The following is a 15,521-nucleotide window of genomic DNA, read 5'->3' on the forward strand; positions in this document are numbered from 1 at the left end:
TTTAGAAAAAATGGCAATATTTCCTATCTTGCAATATAGTTGAAATAATATGACATCCAATAATTGCTAACTTATTCTTAAGCGCTACTTTCATTATATCATTGCATTTATCATGCATATTCTTATTTTAAGTCCAAAATTTCTGCCTCCTAAGATTTTTCATAATCTACCTCTACATTATTTATATACATTTGTTCACTTATCCCTTCTTTCATTAAAAAGACATTTAACATTTAATAATTTAAGAGCCCTTTTCAAGATAAGAAAGTATGAAATAATAAATACAAGCTTTCCTTAAAAAAAAAAAAAAAAAAAAAAAAAAGCCCAGTTTAAATTAAAGGGACGTCATGAAGCAAAGCCCTTGCACCTAAAAGTACTCCCTTAATTCAGGAACTGTATAGTAAATACCATCTGGGTTCTGATATGGAAACTAAATCGACAACCAGGTGAACTAAAGGAAGAATATATTTGCTGACTAGTCTCAGCTGACAAGTAATTTTAAAAGAGATCCTGCTCCTTTCTCTACCACATGGACACCCTTCTCCCCAAATCACTGCAAAAAGATAGAGCTATTTTGCTGCCAGTTTGCTTCTATAGTTTCTGTCTGAACCTATCTGACATTTCAAGAAAGCATCTATGTCTGTGTAGGCCTCGGGTTTCAGGAGCCATGGGTTTAGATAACTATGGAAGTCATAAAGCATGGCTAGCATAGGAGATACTTACTTGAACACTGTTATGAAAAAACCGAATTTTCCTGGCCTTGAATTTTCCATGAGAAATTTTCATGGGAATAGCATTTCTGGTTTCTCTTCTTGCCTCTTACTCTTACCTGACTGATGAATTTGAGAGAGGGTGAAGAGCATGCTTAGCTCAGTGTTTTGCATCTCAGTTCACAGTACGGTGATGGTGGTATAGGGTACAGGAGGAAGAGAGGAAGGGATTCTGTCTGTCATGTCTAAAGCTGACTGCCTGACCCAAGAGAGGAAACCTGAAATTACCAGTTGGAGAGAGATGACAGTTGGGAATAAGATTAATTTAGAACAAGTTTTCTAAACCTCAGCACTGTTAACATTTTAGGCCAGATAATTCCTAATTCTGTGTTGTGTGGAGCTGCCGTATGTGCTGCAGGAGGTTAAGGAGCATCCCTGGCTTCTCCCACTCGTGGTGGTAGCACCTGTCCCCCCCACCCCCTTGGTGACAACCAAAAATGCCTCCAAACTTTGCCAAATGTTCCCCAGGGCCAGGGGTGGGGACAAACTATGCTCAGTTGAGAACCACTGATTTAGAATGATCAAAGCCTTATGACTATACACTTAAGTCATGTGCAATTCAGCTCTCATCAATAATAAAATTATTTTATTCTACATATGTGTGATTTCCATGTCCATCTTTCAGTTGCTTATGACCTTGAGAAGGGAAGGGAGGAGTGTTGTTATTACTTCCCCAAGTTTCCACTTACATTAATTACTTCAGATGCAACGAACTAATTAAGTATTAATAATTATTTTCTCTCCTGCGGCTTCATTCTTTGAGGTTCTATTAACTTTAGGATAATTTGGTATTTGAGACAGAGTCTCAGTCTGTTATCTAACTTTTTTAATGGACTTATAAACAAAAGTCCTTGACTGTTATAAAACCTAAAATGCAGTGCTTTGTTTATTCTTTGACACTCTCCAAACTGTACTTGCTCTATAATGAATATACTATATCCATTCCTACATTCTTATTGATAGATTCTACCAAGAAACCCTGTATATTTTCATGTGCTCTTCAAAAAACAAAGCAAAACAAAGAAATAACAACAGAAAAACAAATCCCTAAAAACACAGTTAAACTCCTAGCTTCTGCATTAATTACAGAATTAACGAACATCTTGTTGAATCTTTCAGTTTTATAAACATGGAAATTAAGTCCCAGGAAAAAACATGATTTGTCTAAAATCACAGAGCCAACCAGTAGTAAAGCTAGAACTGAAACCTCAAGCTCCTAAGTCCCAATCTCATACTCTCATTTCATGATTAGATGACTGCAGCTACATCTCCGTTTTCTAAAGTGTTAGAGCATTTACGACATAGTGCCTACAATTTAAGTCTTAATAACAGCATGCCTTTGATTGCTTAACTTTTTTTTCCAGCTAATTATCTCATGTATTTATCTTTTCTCCTTGACTATTTATAAGTTCTGTGAGAACAAGGACCATATCAAGCCTTCGTTGCATTACTCCAAAAGCCTTCTGTAGTTCTGAGCACCAGTTAGGGGTCCAAGAAGTCTGTACTGATTGGCTGCCTCCCTAGAGGTAGAAGAAAGCAGCCCAGGGGTACAATGAATGATGCAAGTGAAAATAGAAGCTCTGTAGAAATTCTTAAATTTTAGATGATTTGGGATGTAAAATTTGACAAAGAAAACTAAAATATGGTTGAGTATTTATGCATGTGTACATGGCACTTTACAAAACACATGACATGTATTTGCTTATTTAAACTCTTCATTCTTTTTCTAATCCAGGTTACACAATTAGCAAGTCATACAAAAAGGACAAATTTAAAGAGTCCTTTAGCAACTGCTGTGTGGCACTATGCCAGTAGTTGTGTGCTCTGTAAATATACTACTTTAAGTCTTATAATGTTGAAAAAAATCATATTTGTTCAAAATCTCTAACAAGAATCCACACAGAGTTATCAGGCATAAATCATTCACCATCCTGGGATACAGAACGATTCTGAAAAGAACTATTTCATCCTTCACAGTCCACACTAAGTCAGGTGGACAAAGTTCTGAGAGTTTTGATTATTCCTGGAACAAAATGAAAGTCATAATTCATGTCATAATTCTATCTCATTATGGCTTGTAATATTTATGATTTTCCCTTGATGACAATGGAAAACTAGTTGATCAGCCAAAAAAACTTTTTGCTTCATCATTCCTTTAGTTTTGCATTCTTATATTTTAAACATGTAGATCAACATTTAAATTTAATGTGGTTACACACACATTTCAGATGTGAAGCACAGTCATAAAAGTTCTCACACAGGTTTCCAAAGGACACTAACAAAACGAGAGAAGTGAATTGAAAGATCAAAAGCCTCAGAAAGGAGTCACTACTCACAATGTTCATCAGGGTGAGGAGGTAGTTTTGGACGTGCTCTTTGCCATGGAAACGGACCACAGAGTCATCCACTCCCAGCAGCACCTCGATGTTGTAATCGTTTTCTCCTGCGTGTCTGCGGCGCCTTATTGTTTCATTCAGCTGCTGGTCAATGCCGCTGTAAACTGTACCTAGATCATCAAGGCCTTCCAGATCCGACTCTATTAAGAAACAAAAGGAACCCAGGCATTTCAGTTTCCCCAATGGGCCTTCTAATAACTTCTCAGGAAAAAGAATCCTCTTGGGGGCCTATTATTATAATCCATAATCATCGAGATGCTGTTCAGTTTATTCCTTCAATAATATACACATACATATGATCAGACAGACCTCGAACAAATTCAACACAGAACAACACTGAGGGTAAGATAACATTACTGTGCAGAGAGCAGCACTACCGTGCCAGGCTGATGTTCCACGAAGGTGAGAGTGGTTTAGTCTTTCTCCTAGCTGCATCCCCACTGCAGAGCAAAGGCAGTGAGAGCACAGAGCACATGATAAGTAATTACTAAAGAAATGGAAATTATAAATGAAAGGCATATGTCAGTATGTTTACAGTGATTAACTTAAATTACTATAATCATGGGATATATAATCTGTGTCACATAAATTTAAATTGCTTCTCTTCCCAGTAACCTTAATTTAAAAATCAAATTAGAGCATGGTAACACAACAGTATCTAGTAGGATAATTATTGGTCAACATGTTTTACTTGGTTTCTTCTGAGTATGGTTTTGTAGTGAATGCTACTAAGGAAGAAGTGTATATATAAGGCCTATTCACTCAATACTACAGATCACCACATTTGTACGGACCATCATCTGGATAGTAGGTCATCAGTTGCTAAAATCTGTGAGATATCAAAGTAAGAAGTCAGTCAGAAAATGACCTATATCCAAGGAAAATAAAAGGATATGTAATTTTTTATTTTATGCAGTTTAAGGAATTTCAATTTTTTACTTTCTAAATAGACATTTCACACACATACACACACACATATTTATGCACACAGATATACACATACACATATACACACAGATATATACATACACAAACATACAAACACACATATATACATATATATGAAGCAAAAGAATGAGAGACATTGTCTAGTGACCTCTTGGTCTGCCTTCAGATGACTATATTTTTGATGAAGAAAATATTTTTATGAGTTAAAAAATAAAATGTATCACTAGGAAACTAAAATTAAAGAGATTATTCAAAACTGCTGGTGTAAAAACTGAAAATATATTCATCTCCATTTCACACACATACAACTTGGAAAGGATTTTGCTTTATAACCTGCCTTGATGTCTAAAACAACCGCATATCTAAAAGCAAGCTTAATAAAACCAACTCTGACTCATGCTTTATATGGAGGCTTATTTAATACTGTACTGGGGCCTGTAAGCCATTTGAATCAGCATCTGACATTAATGAGTAGGTATTTTCCCATACACCTTTGTGGTTTTAATAAAGTTGCAAGGAGAAAAGGTGTCTCTTAGCCAGGAAGATTGATGACCATGCCCTAGCCACATGGGATTAGAAGTAATGAAAGTATAGATCCCACTCACACCCTCGCTTCCTTCAAAAATACATAGAAACACCAACACCGCCCCCTACAAGTATGAGCATAAGTTCTGAATATGACTACTCAGGTTTGAAAGCCGTACTGTAATTCACTTTGACCCAAGCCCAACTGCTAACTCATTAGCTGGGAATTTTTTCCTCACCAAAGTATCACATTAGCTCCACAATACATAAATAACTCTCGCCATCACCCACATCAAACAGAAAGTTTTCCTCAAAAGTTGTTTTCAAGAACTATAAACCCACACTGAGGGCAAGAGACTATACCTGCAAACAGTTTTACTATTCAACCTCAAGTCTTTTCACACATTTGAGAATGTGAAAGGTTGTGATAGCTAGTGTACAAATAGGAAATTCATACATGAGCACTCAGTTCTAAAAATGGCTCTTTTGGGGGGCAGAACTGTCAGAGACAACACCCAATGGAAATACACTAGCAATATCATATCATTAAGCCTGGTGCATGAATGAAGAGGACTGAATACCTATTTCAGAAAGACTTCATTCTGCTCTAATACACCTTTGGTTTAGCCTTTGCATCCCTCCTTAAATACATGGTTTTCTGGTAAGAGAGGATAATCTCTCTCTTTTTTTGCTGCATAAGAACCCTGGGAGGAAAGAAGGAAGCCTTTTAAAATCAAGAACAGCTTTATTCCTGTTTTCCCTTGTGCTGTGCAATGTTTTTTGTTTGTTTGTTTGTTTGTCTTTGACAGAAGCCATTCTCCCAAACTCATTCTATGAGGTCAGCATCACCCTCATACCAAAACCAGACAAAGATACAACAAAAATAAGAAAATTACAGGCCAATATTCTTAATGAACATAGACACAAAAATCCTCAACAAAATATTAACAATCAGGATACAACAACACATCAAAAAAATTACATACCATGATCAAGTGGGATTCATCCCAGGTATGCAAGGATGGTTCAACATATACAAGTCAATAAATGTGACACACCACATCAACAAAACCAGGGACAAAAATCGTATGATTATCTCAATAGATGCAGAAAAAGCATTCAACAAAATTCAACATTGCTTCATGATAATGACTCTCAGCAAATTAGGTATAGAAGGCAATTATCTCAACACACTAAAAGCCATATATGACAAACCAATCACCAATATCATTCTGAATGGTACTGAAACAAGACAAGGAGGCCCACTCTCACCACTCCTATTTAACACAGCTTTGGAAGTACTAGCCAGAGCAATCAGGCAAGAGAAAGAAATAAAAGATTGGAAATGTCAAAGTTAAACTGCCCCTGTTTGCAGATTACATAATTTTATATACAGAAAAACCTAAACACTCTACAAAAGACTCTTAAAGCTGACTAACAATTTTAGTAGTGTTGCATGATACAAAATCAACACCCAAAAATCAGTAGCATTTTTATACTCCAATAAAAAGTAGCAGAAAAAGAAATCAAGAACACAAGCCCATTTACAATAGTAACCAAAAAATAAAATACCTAGGAATCAATTTAACCAAGGAGGTGAAAGATCTCTATAATGAGAACTACAAAACACTACTGAAAGAAATTAAAGAAGACACAAAAAGGTGGAAAGACATACCATGCTCTTGGATGGGAAGAATTAACATCATGAAAATGTTCATGCTACCCAAAGCAATCTACAGATTCAATGCAATCCCCATCAAAATACCAATGACACTCTTCACAGAATTAGAAAAAAACAATCCTAACATTCACATGGAACAACAAAAGACCCCGAATAGCCAAAGTAATCCTGAGCAAAAAAAAGCCAGAGGCATAACACTACTCAACTTCAAATTCTACTACAAAGCTATTGTAACCAAAATGGCATGGTACTGGCATAAAAACAGACACTTGGACCAATGGAACAGAATTAAAAACCCATGAATCCACCCACTTACTTACAGCCAATTGATCTTTGACAAAGGCAACAATAACACACATTGGGGAAAAGACTGCCTCTTCAATAAGTGGTGCTGGGAAAATTGGACATCCATATGCAGAAAAATGAAACTGGACCTGTATGTCTCACCATACATCAAAATCAATTAAAAATGTGCAATGTTCTTTTCTATGTTTCCTAAAGTGGACAATGTCAAACATTTCAAAGAAATATAGTGGGATAGCTTCTGGCACTTTTCACTTACACACATCATTATAATTATAGACAGCTCTGATGATGTGAAATATCTTCATTCATAATGAATTTGTCTTAGTATGCCTAATTTATAACATACTGGTCAAGTGACTAGTACCATGGGCTTTGTAATCAGACATACCTGGCTTCAAATCTTGGTAATGTTACATCCTAATAATGTGATTTTACTTAAGATGACTAACCTCTGACCTTCAGTTTGCTCATCTGTAAAATGGATAATAATACCTATTTTTGCAGATTTACTGTGATGAGCTAATGGTGAAAACACTATACACAGTGCTTAGATATAAGTGCTCTACAAATAGTATTTACTGCTGCTACTTATGATGATAATGATGATTTTCCCATTAAGAGAAGCCTTCATTTTTTTTTTTTTTAAAGATGACCGATAAGTGGATCTTAACCCTTGACTTGGTGTTGTCAGCACCACGCTCACCCAGTGAGCTAACCGGCCATCCCTACATGGGATCCGAACCTGTGGCCTTGGTATTATCAGCACCACACTCTTCCAAGTGAGCCATGGGCTGGCCCGAAGCCTTCATTTATTTAAGGATGTATATTTTATTTTACATGTCATAAATCATACAGTTTGTTATTTTAAAACAGGTGAGAAAAGAATCTGGAATTAGTGAAGGGAAATCCGAACTGCTGATAACCTTAGAAAGAATAAGGGTAAAAATATTTACTGCAGAGCACAAAGAAGACACAAGGAGAGAAGAATGTAAAATGTTTGCTTTCAATTAAAATTAGGATTACACCCAAAGACACAGGCTTGTTTACTAGTTTAAAAACATAATACAAAATTAGAAATAGCTAGCTTACAGATAGCACACACCTTCACTCAACCATATTTATTCAGTACCCACACATAATATGTAGATCCTGAGAAGGTAGAGAAACCACTCCATTTCTCTAGGTATTAATCCTGGGAACCACCCAGTCGTATTGGATTTACATTCAGAAAGAAACCAAATTCGTATCATGTAGTGCAAACAATTATATAGGCTTGAATTACTTTCACAATTGCTAGGTTAAGTAGACCTAATCAGGTACCAAAACATGACTTTTAGTAATAGTCCACACCTGTGTAATGCTTCACAGTTTAAAAGATGACACACTGCTCAACAAAATCTTAAATGCTTCTATATCTAATGCTATCAACATCCCCAACATAAGACATAGGAATAGGAACAATTAAAGGTGAATATCATGCTAGTCATGACCAGATACTCTTCTAGTGAATCTGTTTACTGTTTTGAAGTACTGAAAAGAATCACATAGAAGGCAGTAGGCAAGTTCAACCAATGAAAGCAGAGTGACACTTTGCACTGGGTGTCAAAAATTATGGGTCGTTGGTGGCACCCTGCTGGCATTCTGCTACACAAGTGTTAAGGTGACTTGAATAGTGGAGGCTGAGTTGGGCAGCAGGGACTGATGTGATAACAGAATTAGAAAAAAAAATTCAGGCTAGAAAGAGCCTCAACACATGTGATCTCAAATGAGCATTCAAAAAGAAAAAAGAAAAAAAGTACTTCGAGCATTTTTCTAGAAAAAAGCAAACTACCTTTTAGTGTTAAATATAGGATTATTAGTGTTAAATCAGAATTTTGAACTTACTAAACAGACAAAGTACAATATAATTTGCTTTGCTGATTATGAATACTTGGGCTTGAAATATTTTAAGGATGGAGTATGACATCTTTATATGCCTAATGATATTTACAGGAAATCAAAGTGCAGGATTAGTGAAATTGCTCCCCACTCCAGAAGAAATTCTAGGGGTCTGAAAAAGGAAGCAGAAGACAAAGGTACAATTGGAGAGGTACAAGCTCTGATAAAGTTCTGAATCTAATACCAATACATTAGGGTTGGAAAGCAATCTTAAGCATACTGTGAAAGAGACTGTGATAGAATCATCTACCCAAAACCCATTCTCTCCTTCCTAGGGGGCAGAATGTCAATTTTATTTGAGGTGGCAATAAAACCAGCTAAAAGTTATTCCCAGTCTCTCTTGTGACTAAGGATTGCATGTGACTAAGAATTAGTCAATGAGATCTAAGCAGAAGCTTTGCTTATATCTTGGTGGTTTACACAGAGGTCTTTTATTGGCTTACATGGGAGGCTTCCACAAAGGCTCTTCAAAGGAGGCGATTCATTCTGGTGTGTGCCCCTTGGCCCTCCACTCAGTATTCCTTCCTGCTGCCTGGAACTTGAACCTAAAATCAAGCACTCTATGAGGTGACCTGAGAATCAGGGCATGTTCCGCATGTAGTAGAGTAGCAAGCACGAAGGAGTCTGACTCCCTGATGACTGTGGGGCTGCCATACCAGGGTTGGATTACCTAGCACCAGACTTTGTTATGCACAAGGGATAAATAACTCTTCTATCATATTCAGGCCACTATTCTGATGGGTTTTCTTTTATATGACACCAAATCTAGTCCTCATATATATGATAATGACAATTTTTAATTTTGTTGAGTAGGTTTCCCCTGTACTCCTACTCCCTATGGGAATGCAAGTTAATTTTCATGTTAATAAGTGAATGATAAAGATTCATTTTATCAAAATGTACCACAGCAGCTTTCTTTTTAGTGCATCTACTTCAGAAAATGAGGAAGAATCATACTGTTGTGCAGTAACAATAAATACAGAATGAGTTTATATGTAGAAATTTGGTTCTTCATGAACAGAATACTGTTATGAAAATGAAGTAACTGAAATACCACAAGCTGGATTTTCCAAGAGTAGGTGGAGGTCCTATAATCAGAGCTAAAAATAGGTGTAAAATCCTACAAATGTCATCTGTTAATATCAGAAGCAAAGTGAAATTAAATAATTGTGTCGACCTGTTTGTTTCGGCAATAGTGATCTTTCCATTGACACCTTTTAAAAAATATTTAAAGTTATTACTTCCTAAAAGGGTACAGTAATAACATCCCCATATGCATAGAACTATTTTACCAATATATAAAACATTTCTGTGGAAAGCAGCTGCATCCTTCGACCAACTGGGAAATTCCATAATGATAGTTCAAAGAACTATATTCAAGCCAATTTATGATGTCAATTCAGAAATTTCACTAAGTAACTGATGTTTTTTTTTTAAGATGTTACCATTGAATGAATATTAGTTTCCATGATTTCTTTTCCCCAAAAGTTCTAATTCTAAAATACTTGTGTTAGCTTTTGTTTTTACTGACTACTTTAAGGGAAAACATATGGTACTTTTTAAATGCATAACTTCTTACCTTTAAGTAAAAATTAATGTTATCATGCTTTGGGTTTGTGATCATTTGTAAACAAAATTAAAAAGTCATCTCAATATCCAAAAGAACTCTGACTTTCAATAAGAATCTTCATATGTCAGTTAGAATGATTTTAGCTGCAAACAAAGAAAACTTTACTTAAAGTGTCTTGAGCAATAAGGAGACATATTAGTTTGCATAACATGAGATCCAGAGGTAGGGTGATTCCTGGGTTAACCTATCAGTAGATCATCAAGGACCCAATTATTTCCATCTTTTCATATCCTGCCATTCTTGGCGTACAAATTTTATCTTCAAACTGACTTTTTTGATTATTTTGGAATGGCTGCACCAATCATCATCAGCAGGTCCAACAGACTGTGTTTTCCTCCACATCTTTCTTAGGAGAAGGTCAAAACCTTTCCTAGATGCCCTGGGTACATTTAACTACATATTTCAGTGACCAGAATCAAATTACACACCTGTGTCAAAATCATCCACAAATGAGAAGAATGGAACCCCGTATCTGTTTTAGGCAAATAAGAAATCAACCCCTGTGGCTGAGGCCAGCCTTCTTTAAGCACATGTTTAGAAGTGTGAGTTCATGAATAATACTGAGGTTCTATTAAAAAAGATGAAGGGTAAGGACCCGAAATAAAAGAGGAGAAGGAAATGAATCACGTACAGGCAACCCACCTTGCTGAGTTCTCCTTTTCAGATCCTCCTCTTCTTTGATCCCTTAGTAACAGTCTTCTGCTGGTCTCTCTTATGCTCTTAGTCTGCATTAATGCATTTTGTGTTTAATTTCTCCTCCTGTAATCTGCCTAGAGATCACTTCTGCATTCTTTTGGACTCTTGAAAGGTACCATCCTTCATTCCCATAGTGGGGGATTCTCACCATTGTTACTCGCTCAGCCCCATTGCAACCATTTAATGAATAAATCACTGAAATGTTTTGGTGTGGGCAAGGTTGTCAGTAAAGTACAGAATTCCCTGTTAAGTTCAAATTTAAGACAAATAACTTTTTAAAAAAATCTAAGTGTATCCCAAATATTACATATAAAGAAAACTTAATTGACATAATTCTAAACACCTATTCATCGTTTATCTGAGGTTCAAATTTAAATAAGACTTCTGTACTTTTATTTGCTAAATCTAACAACTCTAGGTGTGGGAGAATTATTTTTTTTAGGCAGTACATGCAGTTACACAGATTTGTACCCTCCTAGTCTCACTTTCCCACTCCACCCTCTCTCTTCAGTTCCAGCAGTGGACATTGACCCAGGCATGGACAAGTAGTATGTACCATTTCCTTGACTCCAGTAATGGCTAGTGGATGGGCAAATAGCCTAAATCACACAAATGAAAGTATGACCTAGGGCTTTTACGGCACTACTAGGAAAGAAAAGTTCTCTCTGTTAAGCTTGAAACTGGCAAAATATAACAACATAGGTATTTGAGGGCTAGTTGTTGGTCTAAGTTAGCTAGGGGGATAGTTGTTGGGCTAAGTTTAATGCCGGAAGATGAAAGTAGAGAATACTGTTGGAGACAATAGATTATACTTCAGTTATGATGTTGAGCCTCTGAACTCAGTCATTCATCCCTGAAACCTTGGTCTTTTCATTTCCATGAACCAATAAACTACCACCACCTCATTTTCTTTTTTTACTGCTTTTTTTCCCTTTAACTCAAGACTGTTTGATGTGAGCTCCTGACACGTGAAACTGAAAGAATTCTGATGAATAAGCCCATCTGTACCCTTCCTGCTGTCATCATCAGTAATCCTCATTTTCCTTCCCACTCTTTTCCTTCTTTTCTCTTTACAGATATTTATATTTCATGTTATATATTTTCAGCAACTTGATTTACATAGTTGCATTGATTTATTTTTTATTTTATTTATTTTTTAATTGGCATGTAATAATTGTACATATTCTTGGGGTACAGAGTAATATTCCAATACATGTATAAACTGTGTGATGATCAAATCAAACTCTTCTTTAGTAAACTATTCTTAGGCTGCATGGACCTCTGAAAGTAACTATATATTCTGTTTTATCTCTCTGCTATGGGTTGAATGTCTGTCCCCTTCAAAGTTTATGTTGGAATTTAATCCCCAATATGATATTTGAAAGGTGGGGCCTTTAAGAGATGACTGGATCATGAAAATTATGCCTTCATGAATGGACTGATCCATTCATGGATTAATGGGTTAATGGTTTAATGGGTTATCAGGGGACTGGGGGCTTACAAGAAGAGCAAGTGAGCACAGAAAAAGCACTCTTGCTATTCTTGCCATGTGATAACCTGCATCTCCTAGGGACTCTGCAGAAAGTTCCTGCCAGAAAGAAGGCCCTCACCAGGCATGCCCCCTGGACCCTGTACTTCCCAGTCTCCAAAACTGTAAGAAATAAATTTCATTTCTTCATAAATTACCCAATTTCAGGTATTCTGTAATCAGTAACAGAAAATGATTTAATATACTACCAAATTAATTATTTTCTTCTCTCTATTCAATTATAAATGAAGGATTTTGTTACTGGTAACTTGCTTCCTAGTTTATTTCTTCTGTTGCTCTTAATTCAGCTAAAATCATAAAGTTAATTTTGGTAGACAGCATAGTTTTTAATTTTCACATTTTAGTACTCTAAACATTTAGTAGTATTTTAGTTAACATTTTTCTTCCTCTTGACTAAATTATATTTTTTCTTACTTTTGGTTTCCATAGTTGAGCTTTACGAAATCAAGGAGGGTAGTGGAAGAGTAGAGCAAGAGATCACTATGCATGATTTACTAGATTACATTCTAGTCATCTTAGACTGTTAGAAGTTAAGGTTTTCTAAATAAGCTCAACTGCACAGAGGAGAGAGAAGATTCCATTTCACAGCTGCCAATTTCAAAGCTATGTTGCTTCTGTCAGTTGCCTTCTATATGTTACTTTATTAAAGACAGAAGATTTCTTCACCTCATACTTCCCCAGAAACTCTCCATGAGGATACCAAATTTTTCTGCAACGGTTTATGGAATGATTAATAAAAAATTGAACAAGTCATTATTGCCAAAATATTAATACTAACATTTACCATTTATTCTCTCAGATAAATGTTTAAAGAAATAGACACCACCTGGGAATCCAGCAGTGGACAGGGCAAACATGGCGCTGGCCTTCACAGAACTCACACTGCAGTGTAAGAACTATGAAGTAGGGTAACAAGAATAAAACTGGATGAGGGGAGCGGGAGGACAAGTGAGGAAGGCACAATTTCAGATAAAGTGTTCAAAAGAAGGCAGCAAATGGGCAGAGATCCTGCAAAGTGATGGAGTCAGCCACATGAATATCAAAGTTATATTTGCATCAGATACACATAAACTTTTATACACAGTATATTAATATGTATATTACAGATCTTTTAGAAGGTATAATACAAAGAAGATCAGAATAGGTTTAGGAATGTGGTAAGCAGACTTTCTAAAATGGCCCCACTAAGATGCCCTGCCCTATTCTCCAGAACCTGTGGATATATCACTCCTATGATTATATTATGTAATATGGTACAGTTAACCATAAAACAGAGGCATTATCCAGGTGGGCCTGATCTAACCTCATGCACCATTAAAAGCAGAGAACTTTCTTGGTCCAGTGGCAGATGGGAAAGTCACACATGTGAACCATGAGGAGGATTCAATGTGCCATTGCTGGTTCTGAAGATGAAGGGAGCCTGTGCAAGGACCAGAGAGAGGTATCTAAGTACTGACAGTGAACCATGGCCAACAGCCAGCAAAGAAATGGGGGCCTCAGGCCCACAAGGACCAGGATCTGAATTCTGCCAACAAACTGAATGAGCCTGGAAGTGGATTCTTCCCCAGAGTCTCCAGATGATAGTTCAGCCTGACTAACACCTTGATTTTGGCACTGTGATACTCAGCATAGAACCAGTCCAGCCACCTTGGCTTTCTGACCTACAGAATTGTAAGCTGCTAAATGGGCACTGTTTTAAGCCATATTTGTGGCAATTTATTATGCAGCAATAGAAAAATAATAAAAGGAAAACTGAACTCTGGTTCCAGCTGTGTTACGATATAACTGTATGATTTCTGGGAAAGATGCTAAACTTATCTGAACCTCAGTTTCCTTATCTGTGAAATAAATGGGTTGTGCTAGAGTATCTCTAAAATTTTCTTTCTGGTTAAATTTCCATAATTAATAATTGGGCCATAAATTCACTATTTTAAATTATTAAATATGGCTATTATTGTTATGAATTTTAAAATTATATGTGATTGATCACATTTATAATTTGATGCCAGATCCTTCAAGGATACAATAACAAAACATATTTTTACATGGGAAAAATATGATACACTTGAAGAGAAACTACATTGATGATTATGCATGATATAAACTACTTCATAAAAATGTAGAAGTCTGGTAATTTATCACAATAAGAGATAATCTTCCCATTCACCATTTAAAGAAGAGCAAAGTGTCCATAAAGTCTAGAGACATAGGCAAATATATATAGTTTGTCAAGGACATACTCAGTTTCTTCTCTAAAAAATAAAATTTTATCTATGCTTCCAGATTTTACAGACAAACTGAGTTGCCTAAAAGGTAACATTTAGATCATTTAAGTAATTACATATCCATAGCATGGACCAGAATTTTATCCTGATTAAAATTTTACTTTATATGTTTTTATTGTGACGCAATAAAATTTTATTAAAGCAGAATTCCAAATACATGGAATTAAAAGTGCATATTATCATAACATTAAACTACTTCTTTAGTAGTCAATCTACATTTTTTAAAATCTAAAGTGTCCACTCATCCGATGATGGACATTTGGGCTGGTTCCAACTCTTGGCTATTGTAAAGAGTGCTGCGATGAACATTGGGGAACAGGTATACCTTCGACTTGATGATTTCCATTCCTCTGGGTATATTCCCAACAGTGGGATAGCTGGGTCATATGGTAGATCTATCTGCAATTGTTTGAGGAACCTCCATACAATTTTCCATAGAGGCTGCACCATTTTGCAGTCCCACCAACAATGTATGAGAGTTCCAGTTTCTCCGCAAGCTCGCCAGCATTTATCATTCAGAGTCTTTTGGATTTTAGCCATCCTAACTGGGGTTAGATGTTATCTCAGTGGAATACTACTCAGCTATAAAAACGAATGAAATACTGCCATTTGCAACAACATGGATGGACCTTGAGAGAATTATATTAAGTGAAACGAGTCAGGCACAGAAAGAGAACTACTACATGTTCTCACTTATTGGTGGGAGCTAAAAATTAATATATAAATTCACACACACACACACACACACACACACAAAAAAAAACCGGGGCGGGGGGGAAGAAGATATAACAACCACA

General features: G+C 36.1%; 1 protein-coding gene across 1 annotated transcript in view; it reads right to left on the bottom strand.

Annotated features, from left to right (window-relative positions):
* Positions 1–15,521, bottom strand: part of ADAMTS3 (ADAM metallopeptidase with thrombospondin type 1 motif 3) — a 278,318-nt gene that overhangs the window by 56,687 nt on the left and 206,110 nt on the right. The window contains exon 5 of the mRNA XM_063108445.1: positions 3,107–3,306. Within this exon, the coding sequence (XP_062964515.1) occupies positions 3,107–3,306 (200 nt within the window). The remainder of the gene's footprint in view (positions 1–3,106; positions 3,307–15,521) is intronic.

This window comes from Cynocephalus volans, chromosome 9 (genome assembly GCF_027409185.1).
Source record: "Cynocephalus volans isolate mCynVol1 chromosome 9, mCynVol1.pri, whole genome shotgun sequence".
Taxonomy (NCBI): Eukaryota; Metazoa; Chordata; class Mammalia; order Dermoptera; family Cynocephalidae; genus Cynocephalus; species Cynocephalus volans.